The sequence below is a fragment of the Clytia hemisphaerica genome, unplaced genomic scaffold (genome assembly GCF_902728285.1).
Source record: "Clytia hemisphaerica strain Z4C2 unplaced genomic scaffold, Clytia hemisphaerica genome assembly, whole genome shotgun sequence".
NCBI lineage: Eukaryota > Metazoa > Cnidaria > Hydrozoa > Leptothecata > Clytiidae > Clytia > Clytia hemisphaerica.
In genome coordinates this window covers 150372-164466 of record NW_027103571.1, presented here as the reverse complement: position 1 = coordinate 164466, position 14095 = coordinate 150372, and the positions used below count along the sequence as shown (strand labels likewise).

General features: G+C 35.1%; 1 protein-coding gene across 2 annotated transcripts; it reads right to left on the bottom strand.

Moving 5' to 3' along the window:
• Window positions 1-1514: 1514 nt before the first annotated feature.
• Window positions 1515-12298, bottom strand: LOC136801075 (high-affinity choline transporter 1-like). Of its 2 annotated transcripts, none has more exons than XM_067057703.1 (8): window positions 12235-12298; window positions 11789-11835; window positions 8202-8425; window positions 5560-5667; window positions 4320-4750; window positions 3722-3875; window positions 3220-3461; window positions 1515-2850 (listed from the first exon to the last, which is right to left on the bottom strand). In XM_067057703.1, exons 3-8 carry the CDS (start codon window positions 8392-8394, stop codon window positions 2302-2304), a joined length of 1677 nt encoding a protein of 558 aa, XP_066913804.1. In that variant the 5' UTR covers window positions 8395-8425; window positions 11789-11835; window positions 12235-12298; the 3' UTR covers window positions 1515-2301. The 2 variants fall into 2 exon arrangements, with proteins under 2 accessions (XP_066913804.1, XP_066913805.1); XM_067057704.1 differs by lacking the exon at window positions 12235-12298 and adding an exon at window positions 12099-12162.
• Window positions 12299-14095: the final 1797 nt, after the last annotated feature.

The following is a 14095-nucleotide window of genomic DNA, read 5'->3' as shown; positions in this document are numbered from 1 at the left end:
CAATTTTTTTTCATCCCATTCTTATTTAATCGGGTAAAATTCAGGTATTTTAGGCTTAATGCCCAATTTCTACTACTTTTACTGCCCAGGTTCAGCATAGTTCGATATTGTTATTATCTTTTGCGATTTTGAGCCTCATTGTTCTAATAAAATTATAAAAACGTGTGTAAATTGTAAATTGTTACCCTATAGGAAAGGAAATACCTTATCGGCCCTTTTACGCCGGTCCCTTTTACGCCGGCCCTTATTACGCCACAGCCTGATTTTAGGCTTACGCCAATGAGGGCCTTAAATAACACCAGAATTTGTTAGAATTGCAATTTATGCTTCAGTTTACATTAAAATATCATTTTTCAGTAGTAAACTGTTGAAAATTCTATTGAAAATCAATGATTTTTGCGAAGTTTTGGATATGGAGTAAAACAATGGATAGAATTTTTCATCTTCGAATCATATACCCAAAATCCTTTAAATAGAGAAAAATGGTCAAAAATTAACGCCACTTTTAAGTAAAATTTGCAAAATGTTGGCCCTTTTTACACCAGCCCTTTTAACGCCAAGAGCCTAAAAATAACGCCAATAAAGGCCGGCGTAAAAAGGGCCGATAAGGTAGTCAGATTCTTTTCGATAGGCTGAGGTCTGAAAAAAGATACCATTATCGCTCACACATGAGCGTAACTAGTTTTTATCTAACTTCTTTTGGATCCCTGATCCACTGAAAATAAATTACCTATTTGGAATTCATTCGTCATTTAAATATCTTGGTACAATTTTGATAATGCTGTAAGATATTGACATTTTTTTGCAACTGAGATATGTTGCGTTAAGCTTGAACCGCAGGATTTGATGATAGTAGGGGGAATTTTGTTCGATTTTTTGGAATCGCTCGAATGTTTTGTTAGAAGCACTTGTTATACATTTTTGGAAAGCTAAGGGGTAGGGGAATCGAAATTACAATGTTTCCAATTTTTTTTCGGACACTTTGGTGTGATTTTCGGACAAATATGACGGTCCCAGGCAAAAATCTAGAGATATTAACCCTTGAAAACCGTGTTTTTCAGCCAGAAACAGCTATTTTGTCCAGTTTTTGCGCTTTTTGAAGCTCAATATCTCGAGTTAGGTACTGAAATCACCTATACTTGCAATATATCTCTAATCTTAATTTTTTGAGAGCTTTCCAAAAATATACAACAGGTCTCCGTTTTCTCGAGCTAAAATTTCATTAATTTTTAACCCTATGATTTTTGCCTGAGACCGTCATATTTGTCCGCAAATCACACCAAAGTGTCCGAAAAAAAATTGGAAACATCGTAATTTCGATTCCCTTACCCCTTAGCTTTCCAAAAATTTATAACAAGTGCTTTGATCAAAACATTCGAGCGATTTTACAAAATGCCCTCTACTATGATGGGAATTATAAAAAAGGTAACGGGTTAAAGCTCAACCAAGAAGATGGACCCTGGTTAGTGACTCTATCATTCAATGAGAAGGAGAATTGACAGTTCGTAACAAACTTTCAAGGAAATTTCTACACACACAGTTTTTGCTGTTTATCTAAAAAAGAATTATAAAAATATCGTTGCTAAAAATAAAATATAATCTAAAATTTACAAATAATAAAAATGTTCTTTTGGTTTGATCCATTTACCAATCACCACACCCACTTTTCAAAGAAATACCTTTTTCATTGTTTCAAGTATTGTCTTACAATATCCAAATGTTGTTTTTTGTGAAGCATCTTTACTGGACTGCTTATATTCACCTTGTACTGTAGTGATATAACCTTTTTGTCGTTTTATTGCTTAGTAATCTTTTTATTTCCATAAAATCTGGTTTGACTGTTACTTACTTGAATTTGAAATTGCATCGTCGTATCACATTTAACAAGTTGATCGTTTACACACATCACCATTAAAATACGATATGCATTGCTTGTATACATATTTTTGTTAGATAAAAATATATACAGTTTTCAAAAATTAAAATCGAAAATACACCCCTGTCTTACAGCCAAGGTGGAACTTTTTCCTCAGTGGGGATAAAAATTCCTATTGAAATCCTAATGGGGATAGAAATTCTATTGTTCCAAGGTTAAAAAACCCAGTGGAGATGGTCTTGAAGTGCAATTTTTTAAACATGGAATTTCGAATGGGGATGAAATCAAAGTCGATTTCCAAGTGGGGCTGAAATTCAAGGGTATTTTCCCACCGGGACGAAATTTGTGCTTAATTTTCCATCAGGGCTGGGGTCCCAGTAGGTCTATGACACAGGGGTGTGAAAATAAACGGATTTTTGGAGAAGCTAACAGTGAGTAGCAGAATCTTCATATTTCCGATAATTCTCTTTCATTGGAATATCTTCTTGTGGTCGAATACCATTCTTCTCTTGTCGCATCAACTTATCAGCCAATTTCTTGCGTCGCTCAATAACACCCAATGTGTCATATTTCTCAACATCCAAAATATCATTATCAAACAAATAGTTGAAAAGCTTTGAAACAAGTACCAATGTGATGAACGAACAGATCATTGATAGAGTACGGAACGGGAAATTTTGATGATTATTCTTATAGAAAGGATACTTGATCAAGGGCGGAAAGTTGATGAGTTCTTCTCCACCCGTACATCTTAAGAATAACCCTACAATGTAGGCGGCGATTGATCCATACGTATTGACGGTCGGGATGTAGACGGCGCCCACTAATTGCGGGAATAAAATACAGAACACGAGATCAGAACATAAATGGAATAACGCGTAAATACTTTCGACAGTTAAACCGACGACTGTTGCTAAGGCACCAACAACGAAGATACCAACACGAATGACCCAAATGATCTCATTGGCAGTTGCCTGAAATATAGAAACAAAATTCATATATTACTTTTACTTTTTGCATTCCCGAGGCTAAGTTTCAATATGGATCTTCATAGGTTTGTGTTAAAAGGCAAAAAATTCAATATGACGAATTAACGTCTTTGGACGTTACTTGAACGTATTGTACAAGTATGGGTTTCTGACATCCATTAACGATTTCATGCTCCTTAAAGATAACATATTACATACTACCTGCTAATTTATAAAGGTTTTCGATTCAGACTAAATAAAAGTAGGGAATTCGAGTTATTTACACGATATTCGCAGGCAAACTTTTTTTTGAATCAAACATGGAGCTAGCGAACAAAATTGATGAGCCAGCACTTCTCAGTTATGTTTACTTACATTTGGTCTGAAGATCAATTTATATATATTATGTCCAAACATGGAGCTAGCGGACAGAACTGATGAGTCAGCACTTGACATGACGGCAGCAGAGATAGCACCGAGACCAATGAAGGAAACCCAGGTTGGAGTGAGGTATTGGAGAACCATTGGTAATGTCAATCGTGTATCGGTAATGATGTATTTACCGGTTGCATTACTGATCAAACCAGCATCAATTGCTCCTTGAATTTGACTCCAATCTAAGGGTGGTATGATTAAGAAAAATGAGAAGGTATTTTATTCTCAACCTCGTCCCCGTGTATCCCAGGCTTTATTTACGTTACTGATGGACGCCAGAGAATATTATATAGCGCTATCAGTAGGCATCACAAAAGCTGATAATACACACGCATTAGTGAGGTCTGTTAGCCTGTTAGTACAAAAATAATTCAGATGTCGATAAAACGCCCCCTCTCCCGCTCTGAATACATCTTTATTATGTATCAGTGATTTTACCAACCTGCAGATTTAGCAACAGCTCCGATCAAAACAGCTGGAATGGCCATAGCAATGCAACCAAAGGAAGCGACGAAGGAGAGAGTTTGAGCACGGCCAGCTGACTTTGAAGATAATACACGTTGAAAATATACTTGCCATGGTAGGCCACCGCAAATCTACAGAAAGAAATACAAATTGTAAACTACCTGAATACCTTGGATTAAATTTCGCGTGGATCATTTTCGCAAATTTTGGACATCTTCACGAATATTAATCCTCGTGAAAAAATTTAAAATTCCAATTTTGCAAATGAGCCGAGTAAGTCAAATTATCAAACAGAATTCCAATCTTTAAAGGGTTGAAAGCTAACCATAACCCTCGCACTATCACCACATTCTTAAAATGCATACACTTTTAAAACACCCTTGATTTTAATACGTAGACCTCGAATATGGATTTTTCGACCTTAGATTTTACTTCCTGTACTGGATCTATTAGATATTTTTTTCTTCAAATCAAGCAGACTTGCCACTGACTGAAGAAAAATGTCCGGACCTCGATGTCAAACCTGAAATTGGATGTACCGACTGCTGTAGCCAAATAAGAGTTTCTAAACTTACCAATAACATGGCATAATCAATCCATTGTCCTACACGGTATCCCTCCAAATGACCGATCCATTCAGTTTTGGTGACACTGAGACTGGTTGTTACATCATTGGACAAAGAGAAAGGTACACAAAGCCACAATCCAACAGCAATGCAACCAAGCTGCACAACGTCGGTGTAAGCAACTGAGTATAATCCACCGAAGAAAGTGTAACCAACCGCAATGCATGCCGAGACAATGACTGACAGATTCATCTCCAGTCCTAAGATGACCCGTAATGTGGCACCCAGCGCTGAGAGGATAGATGCTGACCAGAACGTTTCACCAAGGAATGCAGGGATGTAGAGAAATGCACCCATGATTTTACCGTATCTATCTTGAAGTGGGTCCAACATGGTAATGTAATTGGCTTCACGCATTTTCTTGGCAAAGAAAAAACCACCTAAAGACAAGAAATGAGTGTAGAAGAAAAGCTTTAAGTTCTGTAAAATTCAAGTCAAGAGCCTTTGAATGGTTGAAATGATGTGATGAATTTGAGATCACTTAATACCCCTGGTCCCTGGAAAAATCACCCAAGCCCAATGAAGAGTTTTTCTGGCACAGCACATCATTTATACCTTACAGGAAACTAATTTTCGCAGTTTTACTTACCCAATTTTGGGCTTATTTCTTTCATTTTCCTTAAGGGATTTTTCAATTGTTCATGAAATATTACCGAATTTGTAATTCGCGGGTTCTAATTTCGTCAAAATTAGTTCCTTGAAGATAGACAAAACATATTACTAAATGAGAATATTCTATTAAGAACTATCTGTCTGGTAATAACACAATATTTCGTGATGGTGTATCAAAGGCTTACTTCTTTACAATAAATAATTCAGAGTTTTATAAAAGTGTACACCCAGAAGAATTCTAAAAATCGAAACTTTAGTTCTTTGAGTACTCTATAGACTCTTTTGAGGAGCAAGCTTTGCTTCCCCGTCCACCACAAGCGATTATGCGAAGCTCAACACAGCAGTGACAACAGCAGTCTATACTAGCTTACCCGAGCCGCACTAATGAGTCCTGGAAAGGACCTCAGCTGGCACACAACGTTGTTTTAACGTTTAAATAACGTTATTTGGACGTTATGAATGTCAAATGGACGTTGTTTTGACGTTGTGTGCCGGCTGGGACGAAACACGTGTCTGCGGATAGATGTAAAAATCGGATATAAAGCCATATTGGAGGTTTAGTGGGAAATTTGTTTACCTAGTGACAAACTGGTGGCGTAACCCCATGGTGCTTGAGCCCAAACCAGACCATCATTGTAAACTGACTCTGCTGTTCCGTTGATGTAACCACCGCCAACCCATGTCGCTAAAATGGATGAGAAATAGATGTCAGGAAAGCATGGAAAATTTGTGAATAGGACCAAAATATTGTTAAAAAAGTATTTAAGAATGTTTCTCTTAAAAAAATACCAAAAGCTTGTCTCTTGATTCTAATTTAAAATGTTTTCTTTTGATAACGCCAGCCATGGGGTGATATTAATGAGTGGAAGCTTTTCTAAGGTTATAATTCGAAAAAGTTTTGAAAGTTTTTAATTTAAAGAGAATCGCATATTTGAAGTGTTTATTTTGTCAGTGAGATTCAACCCAGAAAAATGTTGAGAGGAGAGTTTGAAAGTACTCGTAAATGTGGTAAAGCTGCCGGTTATTCTAATAGCATACCAGTGCATTGAAAAGATAATATATCTAAAGCTATCATGTTAAGACTAAAGAGAGTTTTCAAGCCACTTGACTTTCGTTTGATAATTGACACTGCACCGGTATTACTCGATCACAAAACACGTAGGGGACCAAACTGATAGACATTTAAAGTTGCAGTGCAAAACCACCCATATAACTTCCAAAACCATCAGGAGAAAGGTAGATTCAATTTAAGACATAGATAAAGTGTTTGCAGGTGTAAACCAAGCCTTTATTTTTGACTAAATTTTCCCCATGACATCGGAGAAGGACGATATCTTAAAATTTGGGATGGAAATAGTTTTTCAAAGTGTAAACCAAAACTTTATTTTTGACTAAATTTTCCCTAGGACATCGGAGTAGGAAGATGTCTTAAAAATTTAAAATAGAAATAGTTTTTTAAAGTGTAAAACAAGCCTTATTCTATTCCAATAAGACAACAGCAGGAGGGCAAAAAAATTTGGACAAAAAGAAGCATAAGTCATGACACTTTATACCTAATCTTCACAACGACATGAGATATCGTATGAAAATGTAAGACCTTAAATTGTTGACATTACAATGTGTAATACAAGAAAATGTGAAGGCTTTGGAACTTGATACAGCATAAGAATATTGGTTTTTATTCTCATAGAAAACAAATACAGAAATTTTTGACAATCAGAAAATATAATTTAACATCGTGTTAATCTAAGTAGTTGCCATTTTTACAACTCTGATTTGTTGATGTTGAATCAGCTGAATTAAAATAATACCTAAGTTTTTGAAACAAGATTTGATTTCAATATATTGCAAAAAGGAAAACTTACACCCTTTTAAAGTTTTTTTTTCCGAAATTCGTGAAATTCTGCAAGAAAAATCCCTGCAAGAAAGTAAAAGGGTGAAAGTATTTGCTTCTACACCTCGGAATCAAATTTATCACAGCTAAAGATTTTGTGCAGTAACGTTTGTATTTTAGTGAGGTACTTACTCAATAGTACACGTTTTCTTCTATATAAGAACAAACTTTCGCATGTTTTTGTTCTATAGAGTAGGTGGGCCGGTTGGAGGACGGGGTTACTTGGCCAACGTGCGACTTTAAACCCAGAAAAAAATGAAAATACAAACTTTAAAGAAAAATGTTTTCGCTCCTTTTTTAATCTTATTCTATCGTCTGTGAAAATATTGCATTTAAGCGAAGACCTGTCAAACCAGGTCAAACTTGAAAATACACATTTTTGTCTGGCCTTAAAACGCTTTTTTTGACGAAAACTAAACAGCTAAAGGCCGGTCTCCACTTTCGCACGAAATGAGCGAAAAATTTAAAGTTTAACGTTTTTGTAAGGTCAAATTGAAAATCGTCCGCCAACTAGTGGAGAGAAATATCGACTCTATGATATAATCATTTGAACAGGCTCCTTTTCTTAAAATCGGTTCCCACATATTTGAAAAACACCAAACTAAGCCACATAATGGTATAATAATTTTTATTTAAAGGTTTATAGTTTTTGAGAAATTGGCCAGTATACCAAACCGTCCGCCAACCGGTCTAATAACTCTACATAGTGTGCAGGGGGGGTCAAGGTCCCACCTAAAATTTCAGGTCCCAGCACTTGAGAAACTCCCACCTGATAGTTGACTTTCCAAGTCCCACCTAAAATAGGGATTTTATTTAATAAAAATTTTTTAATTACCAAATTTCGATGTGCTGACCTCCCCTTCAATTTTTACTTGTTCACGGATAGGAAATGTAAAGCAATTCAATGAAAAACAGATTACAGGATTCAAAGACAAATATGTAAAAATCTAAAATTTAAAATAATTTTTCTTTCAAGATTTCCATAAGAGTCCCACCTAAAGATTTCTAGTCCCACCTCAACCTATTTCCCCCACCTGAAAGTCCAAAATTTCAGACTCCCACCTGGCTGTTTTGGACCCAAAAATCCAAAACCCCCCCTGCAGAGTGGGGGGGTGCACACTATGGAATATCTACGTCAGAAACTAGGGCGCTTTTTTTAACACACCCGGTATATAAGGAGACAAGGCTTCGATGGTCAAGAATTTAAAGGCTTGCTGGACTCTTAAATACCCAATATCTTAGGAAAATACACAAATAATACTCACAATATGGTGAAACAAGAACATTTTAAGAAAATTTTAATAAGGCGTTAACTATTCTCATACCTGTCATGGTAAAACATCCTACAAACATTCCAATGTTCCTCCCCGCTAAAATCACTTCGTTGGTTTCTTCTTCAGTTGTTTGTGCTTGCGCAGTAGCTTTGTTCTTCTTCCATGCAGCAAAAACACCGATCAGGAGGATCAAAAGATAAAACACAATAATACTGACCAGCCCGGGTATGTTGATGTCCGTCATTTTGGCTGTCCGGTATTATTTAATTCGGTACCTTCGGAAAAGAAGATAAGAGATTAGATTTGAAACTAAATACTTGTTTGTTTTCTTAGTCATCGAGTTTGCAAAATTACATGTATTCCTGTGAATTTACAGTGAAGTACCGAGTATGTTAAAGTAGATTTGTTTTATTTTAGCCTGTTCATTTACTATTGGATTCCTTCCCCAAATAATTGAACATATAAAATTCCAGTCTCCTGCTTATAAGCAAATAAGTTAATTAACATAAAAAGATATATTTCACCGTTCCTTCTTTTTCCGTGATCACTTACCAACTAGTCTGTACACAAACCCGATAGCTACGGCAAATTTCAAAATTCGTTACCGTAGAGGTACTACGCTATGATAAACGTGAGGTACACTCTGATACAGTAACGTGGTTGGTCAACTAAAATTCGGGCAAACAAGGAAGACAATTTTAGAAAATTCTGCTAATCTAAGGTGTAAAAAAGCAAAGGGGCGCCGAAATTGATAATCAAGGGCGTCTTTTAGCGCCCTTTGTATTTCGGCGCCCCTCAAAAAGCCGTACGGGTAGTACTCGAAAAGTAAACAAACTTCTACGTTCTAGGTAGGTTTTTTCTACTATTGTAGAAGCTTTTGAGTAAAACTGATGTGAATTAGCAGTGTAGCTCTAGACTACATCGACTACTGAAAACTAGAAAGACAAACAGGATTTCTCTTGGCCCTGTTAATCCAAACAAGGCTTTCAAAAAACAACAAAAAATCACGCAAAGCACGAATTTACGTCAGAAATTTATACAGTAGTCAACCCTAGCCTCTATCCCAACACGCCATTTTTTTATCATCAACACCACTGTTATGTTATTTCGAACTCGAGCGCCGGGAAGGTTTGATATTTTCGAATTACGGAGGGATTTAAATTATATAGAGCATTTTACTTAGAACTAGTTCGAATAATACCGGGTGTCTCAGAAAAAAGTTCTGCTCTTTGAAGTGAATTTTCTCGAGTTCTATGAATTTTTAAAAGATCAATCCTTTTGCATTGGAAAGAGGAAAGATAAACTTAAATTTTGAGGGGTCATTTATCAAATTTGGTCAACTAGATCAAAAATTATGCTGAAATGAATAAAAATTTCACATTTTGAAAAGGCTCAAAAACGTTGAAAATCGACCTATATTGAAGTCAAATATCGGTTGGAATTATCAAATTTTTCTTTGTTTCACTTAAAATCTTACTTTTTTGATAAAAAGATACTTCCATTAGGTTTTATTGCTTCAACAATGAAAATCATGATCCATGCAATTATGCTTCTATAACAATTTGATATTTTGGCTTAACTTTTGATCCAGTTGACTAAATTTGACAAATGGCCTCTCAAAATTTAATTTTATCCTTCCTCTTTCCAATGCAAAAGGATTTATTGTTTAGAAATTCGTAGAACTGGAGAAAATTCACTTCAAAGAGCGGAACTTTTTTCTGGGACACCCGGTAGAAATATTTCAATAATAGAAGTTCGATTAGCAAGTGTCCACTGTAAAAGCAAATTTATATACCCTAAAAGTACAGTAAAAAAACCGTGGAGTCTCTATAACTCGAACAAATTGTATGGTCCCTTCAGTTAACAATGCCTTATAAACCTTACTCCATAACTAGAAATTTCCATAACTAGATAAATAGATTTGTGTTCCCCGTGCGTGTTCGAGCTATGGAAGCTCCGCTGTACTACAACCCTTAAATTCGCAACAAAAGTTTGTCCAAGTTTTTCCATTAACAAGAATTTCTACTGTGCAAAAACGCCTACACAGCACAGCACATCAATCAAAGATAATCAAATGAAACACTGATAAAGTGTCTTTCTAAAACATCCCAAAAAATTAACTGAAACATGAAAAATACATGGAAACAAAGTAAAATAGTTAAGACCCCTTTTCCATTAAGCATTTTTCAATTGGTACTGTGCAAACACGACTTTAGTAAATGAACATTCCATACACGTTTTTTTGTAAGAACATCCATCCTTTTTGAAGCCTAAAAATGTTCTTAAAATGTTAAATACTTTCACTATTTAGTGCGTGTATTTGTACGATGTACTCCTAAGAATATGGGTGTTTTGGAGTACGCAAAGCCTTTAAATATTCTTAACATGTTCTTATTATTTTGGCTATTATAGCCTTATGTTCTTATATAGTTCGTTCTTATAAAAAGCATGTAAGCGTCTTGAGGTGATTATACGTAGAGTGCATTTACATTGTAACAAGATATACCCTTTTTCCCTAGTAAAAAACCCTTTTACTCAAACTGAAAAAGGACACCAGTTTTAACTAGTGAAAAAATGGAGGAGTGAAATAGATTTTTTTACTGAAATTTGAGGTAAGAATACATTCATAGGTAGATATGTACTTTAACTGTTTATACAAAAAAAAGGTCTTCAAAATTTTGGTTGTTAATTTACTGTCAAAAGTAAATATGTAGATAAGGCACTAGAAAGTGAAATATTATAAAATTGTCAAAACCTCAAATTAATTGTGACACCGAAGACTTACAACATGTTAAAAAGGGGACTTGCTCTCAGTTACATAGAAAACCTAACAAATTTCTAAAATTCGACTCTCCAGGGGGTGGCGTGGTTCACTCAGAGCAAAAGAGGAAAGTTCGTTGAGTAATACAAATACCAAGTGTTATCCACTGTATTCTTAATAGGAGCCTAGAATGGAAATGTCCACAAAAATTCCTTTTGAAAAGTGAAGTTGGGCTGTGTAATCAGACCTTTGTACTAGTTTAATGAAAATGTTCGTAGTTCAACTCAAAAGAGTGTTAGTCTGCATGTCTAACCAATAAGTGTTATCCACCGAGCTCTCAAAAAGGCTGGAATGGGTCTCTATATAAATTTCATTTGAAAAGTGAGCTAGCCTGCGTATCAAAAAGTACCACTAGACCTTCGTGCTAGTTTAATGAAAATGTTCGTAGTTCAACTCAAAAGAGTGTTAGTCTGCATGTCTACCGACACATTATCATGGCATCTTAATCATTCCTGTCTAAGATGACACTTCAATGGTCGTCTAATGTTTTGTTTTTGTTACAAATTAAGTTTCAAGCTTATTTTATAGCAATATATTTCGCAGGTCTATAGACCTCTATGAAAAGCTTTGAATGTCAGAAAACATAATTTCAAATCGGGTGCAAAATCAAATAATTTTACACTTTTTATGAAACTCTGGGTACTTCAGACGTATTATATGATGGATGATACCCCTTCAAAATATACAGTCAGTGGAGTCTCCAAAACTCGAACATGAACGGGAAGCGCAAATTTTTTCGAGTTTAAGAGATATTCCAGTCATAGAGGTTCGATTAAAGAGGCTCCACTGTATAACAAACAGTCAAAACAAAGATTACCTTGGTGTCCAACTGATGCGCTTCCTCGATTTTGATATTACCAGTAACTGGATAAATGAAAAATAAAACATTAATAAAACTTGCGATCCTTAAATCAAAATATATAACCCTTTATTAGATTCAATTCTATGCCTTTTCCATTGAGATAGATAAGATGTTTCCTAGCTCCAACCTTGCTTGCAGAGAGAACGAATATTTGCTCAAGTACAGCCAGGCAGCCTAGAACCTCCGAGACCAATACCGACCTGTTTTTTAAACCCTGTCAGAATAAAAAGTTTTCTTAGTTAGAGCGTTTGAAATAAAAACTTACTTCTAATTTTGACCTAGCAAAGTGATGCCTTTGATTAACACGGACCTTAAAAAGCACGAATCTAATTCGAAATACTGTATACCTAAAAATATATATCTTATGACATGAAATTAATCAAAATAAAGAAATTTCTCACCAGGTCATCCAAAATGACATCTCTTGCTTTCTGGAAAAACACCAAAAAAATTAATCTGGTTATTCAATTTTGATACTAGCCAATTATTATTGAACATAAAAATATTCCCAGGAATTCAAGAATTCCTGAAAAAAATTCCCAGAGAGACAGAGAGAAAGAGAGAGAAAGAGAACAAATAACTATGCTACAAGTGCCCCACATAATTTGTTTATAAGAACAAGCAACTATTTTAAAGGCACTTTCAGAAGCAGCGGTCAAAGAGAGGTTTTTAGTCTAAGACGGAAAGTTGATTATACAAAAACTACAAAACAAATTAGTATATATCCTTGGAGTTTTGGTAAATTATGCGAAATTTTGAGATGGAAAAACCTATCTGTGGAACTTTATCTAAACACAGAATAACTTTTAACACTACAGAAGGTGTATCTGGTAGGGCAGAGAAAGATCGAGCTCAAATTTAATTTGGCTTTGAACCCCCCGAAATGTGCACAAAGCCTTACTTTACAACCCCACTGTTCTATTGTCTAAGAGGATAAGGTGTTATTTCCAAAGAAAATCAATTTTTTATACAGGGAAAATGTTCTTACTCGGATGAACAAATCCTTGTTTTTTGTGCAGGACAATAGGTATTTTGCCATGATACGTGGTTGACTATGTCTTCCAAATGACATCTAAAACTATAAGGATATTATGTGACGATGAAAACTGATCATACAATAAAACGGTCACTTGTAGTAAAAAAATTTCTTAAGTTTCATATCAATTTACATGCCATGTTTTAGATAAACCAAAAGAAATAATTCACAGAATACAGTGGAGTCTCTTTAACTCGAACAATCTTTCTCGTTCGTTCAATTAACAATTCCTTAAAATAAAGCTTATTCCATAACTCGAAATATCCTTAACTCGAACAAATTTGTGTTCCCCGTGCGGGTTCGAGTTATACAGACTCACCTGTAAAAAAACAAAAATATATAAAATCAACTTTATTAGAGGCCATTTGGCACCGGATAGTAAAATCACTGTAACCCTTGCTTGACGAGTCATGTCAAAGAATTTACATCTTTGAAAAGAAATAGTTTTGTTGAAAATCGAATAACAGAGAGTCTAAATTGTGAATAAAATATACTTACCAGCATATTTACTCTCCTTTCATTCATGTATGAACAGCTCTTTACTTACAAAATGCGTTAGTTTTTATTACAAAGTGCTGTAGGTCAATTATTACAAAGTGCGTCAGGTATTATCTCAGGCCCTTTAAGTGGATTTGTTTTCGAGAAAAAAGTTGATTCTACTAACCATTTTTGAAACATCATTACTCTATCAAAAAAAAATTTTTCGACTTCATGACGGGAAAAGATAGAATTTTAATATGGTTACAATGATACCCATCAAGTCGGTGAAAAATTTACATAAAATTTCATTAATGTGGAGAAAATCGCAAAAAAATACATAAAATGGCGCCTCCGCGGGATACAGCGTTGAGCTTTTCACCTCAACTTTTGTACACAAGTAGTTCAAGCAGGTGGCTATTCGAAACTACCTCAATAGTGAAATATTTATTCTTAGTCTTTTCTCTATGCACGAAAGAATTACCAAAACTTCAGTATTTTTACTTGAGTTTAAATTTCAAGCCGTATTTTAACTATATTGCACAATAAAACCCTTCACTACAGAGGTACTTTCAATATGCCGGCTCTCCCCCCTACTACCTTGGACAAAGAAAATCACGAATTTTCAATTTTGTATCGCGCGGAATGTAGGAAAAACGTAGTTTCTCCAAGAAAAACTTCAAAAATGGAAGGTACAGGCCAATGGGTAAACCTGTTTGTTAAAAATGCTTGATTGACAAGTAGATTCT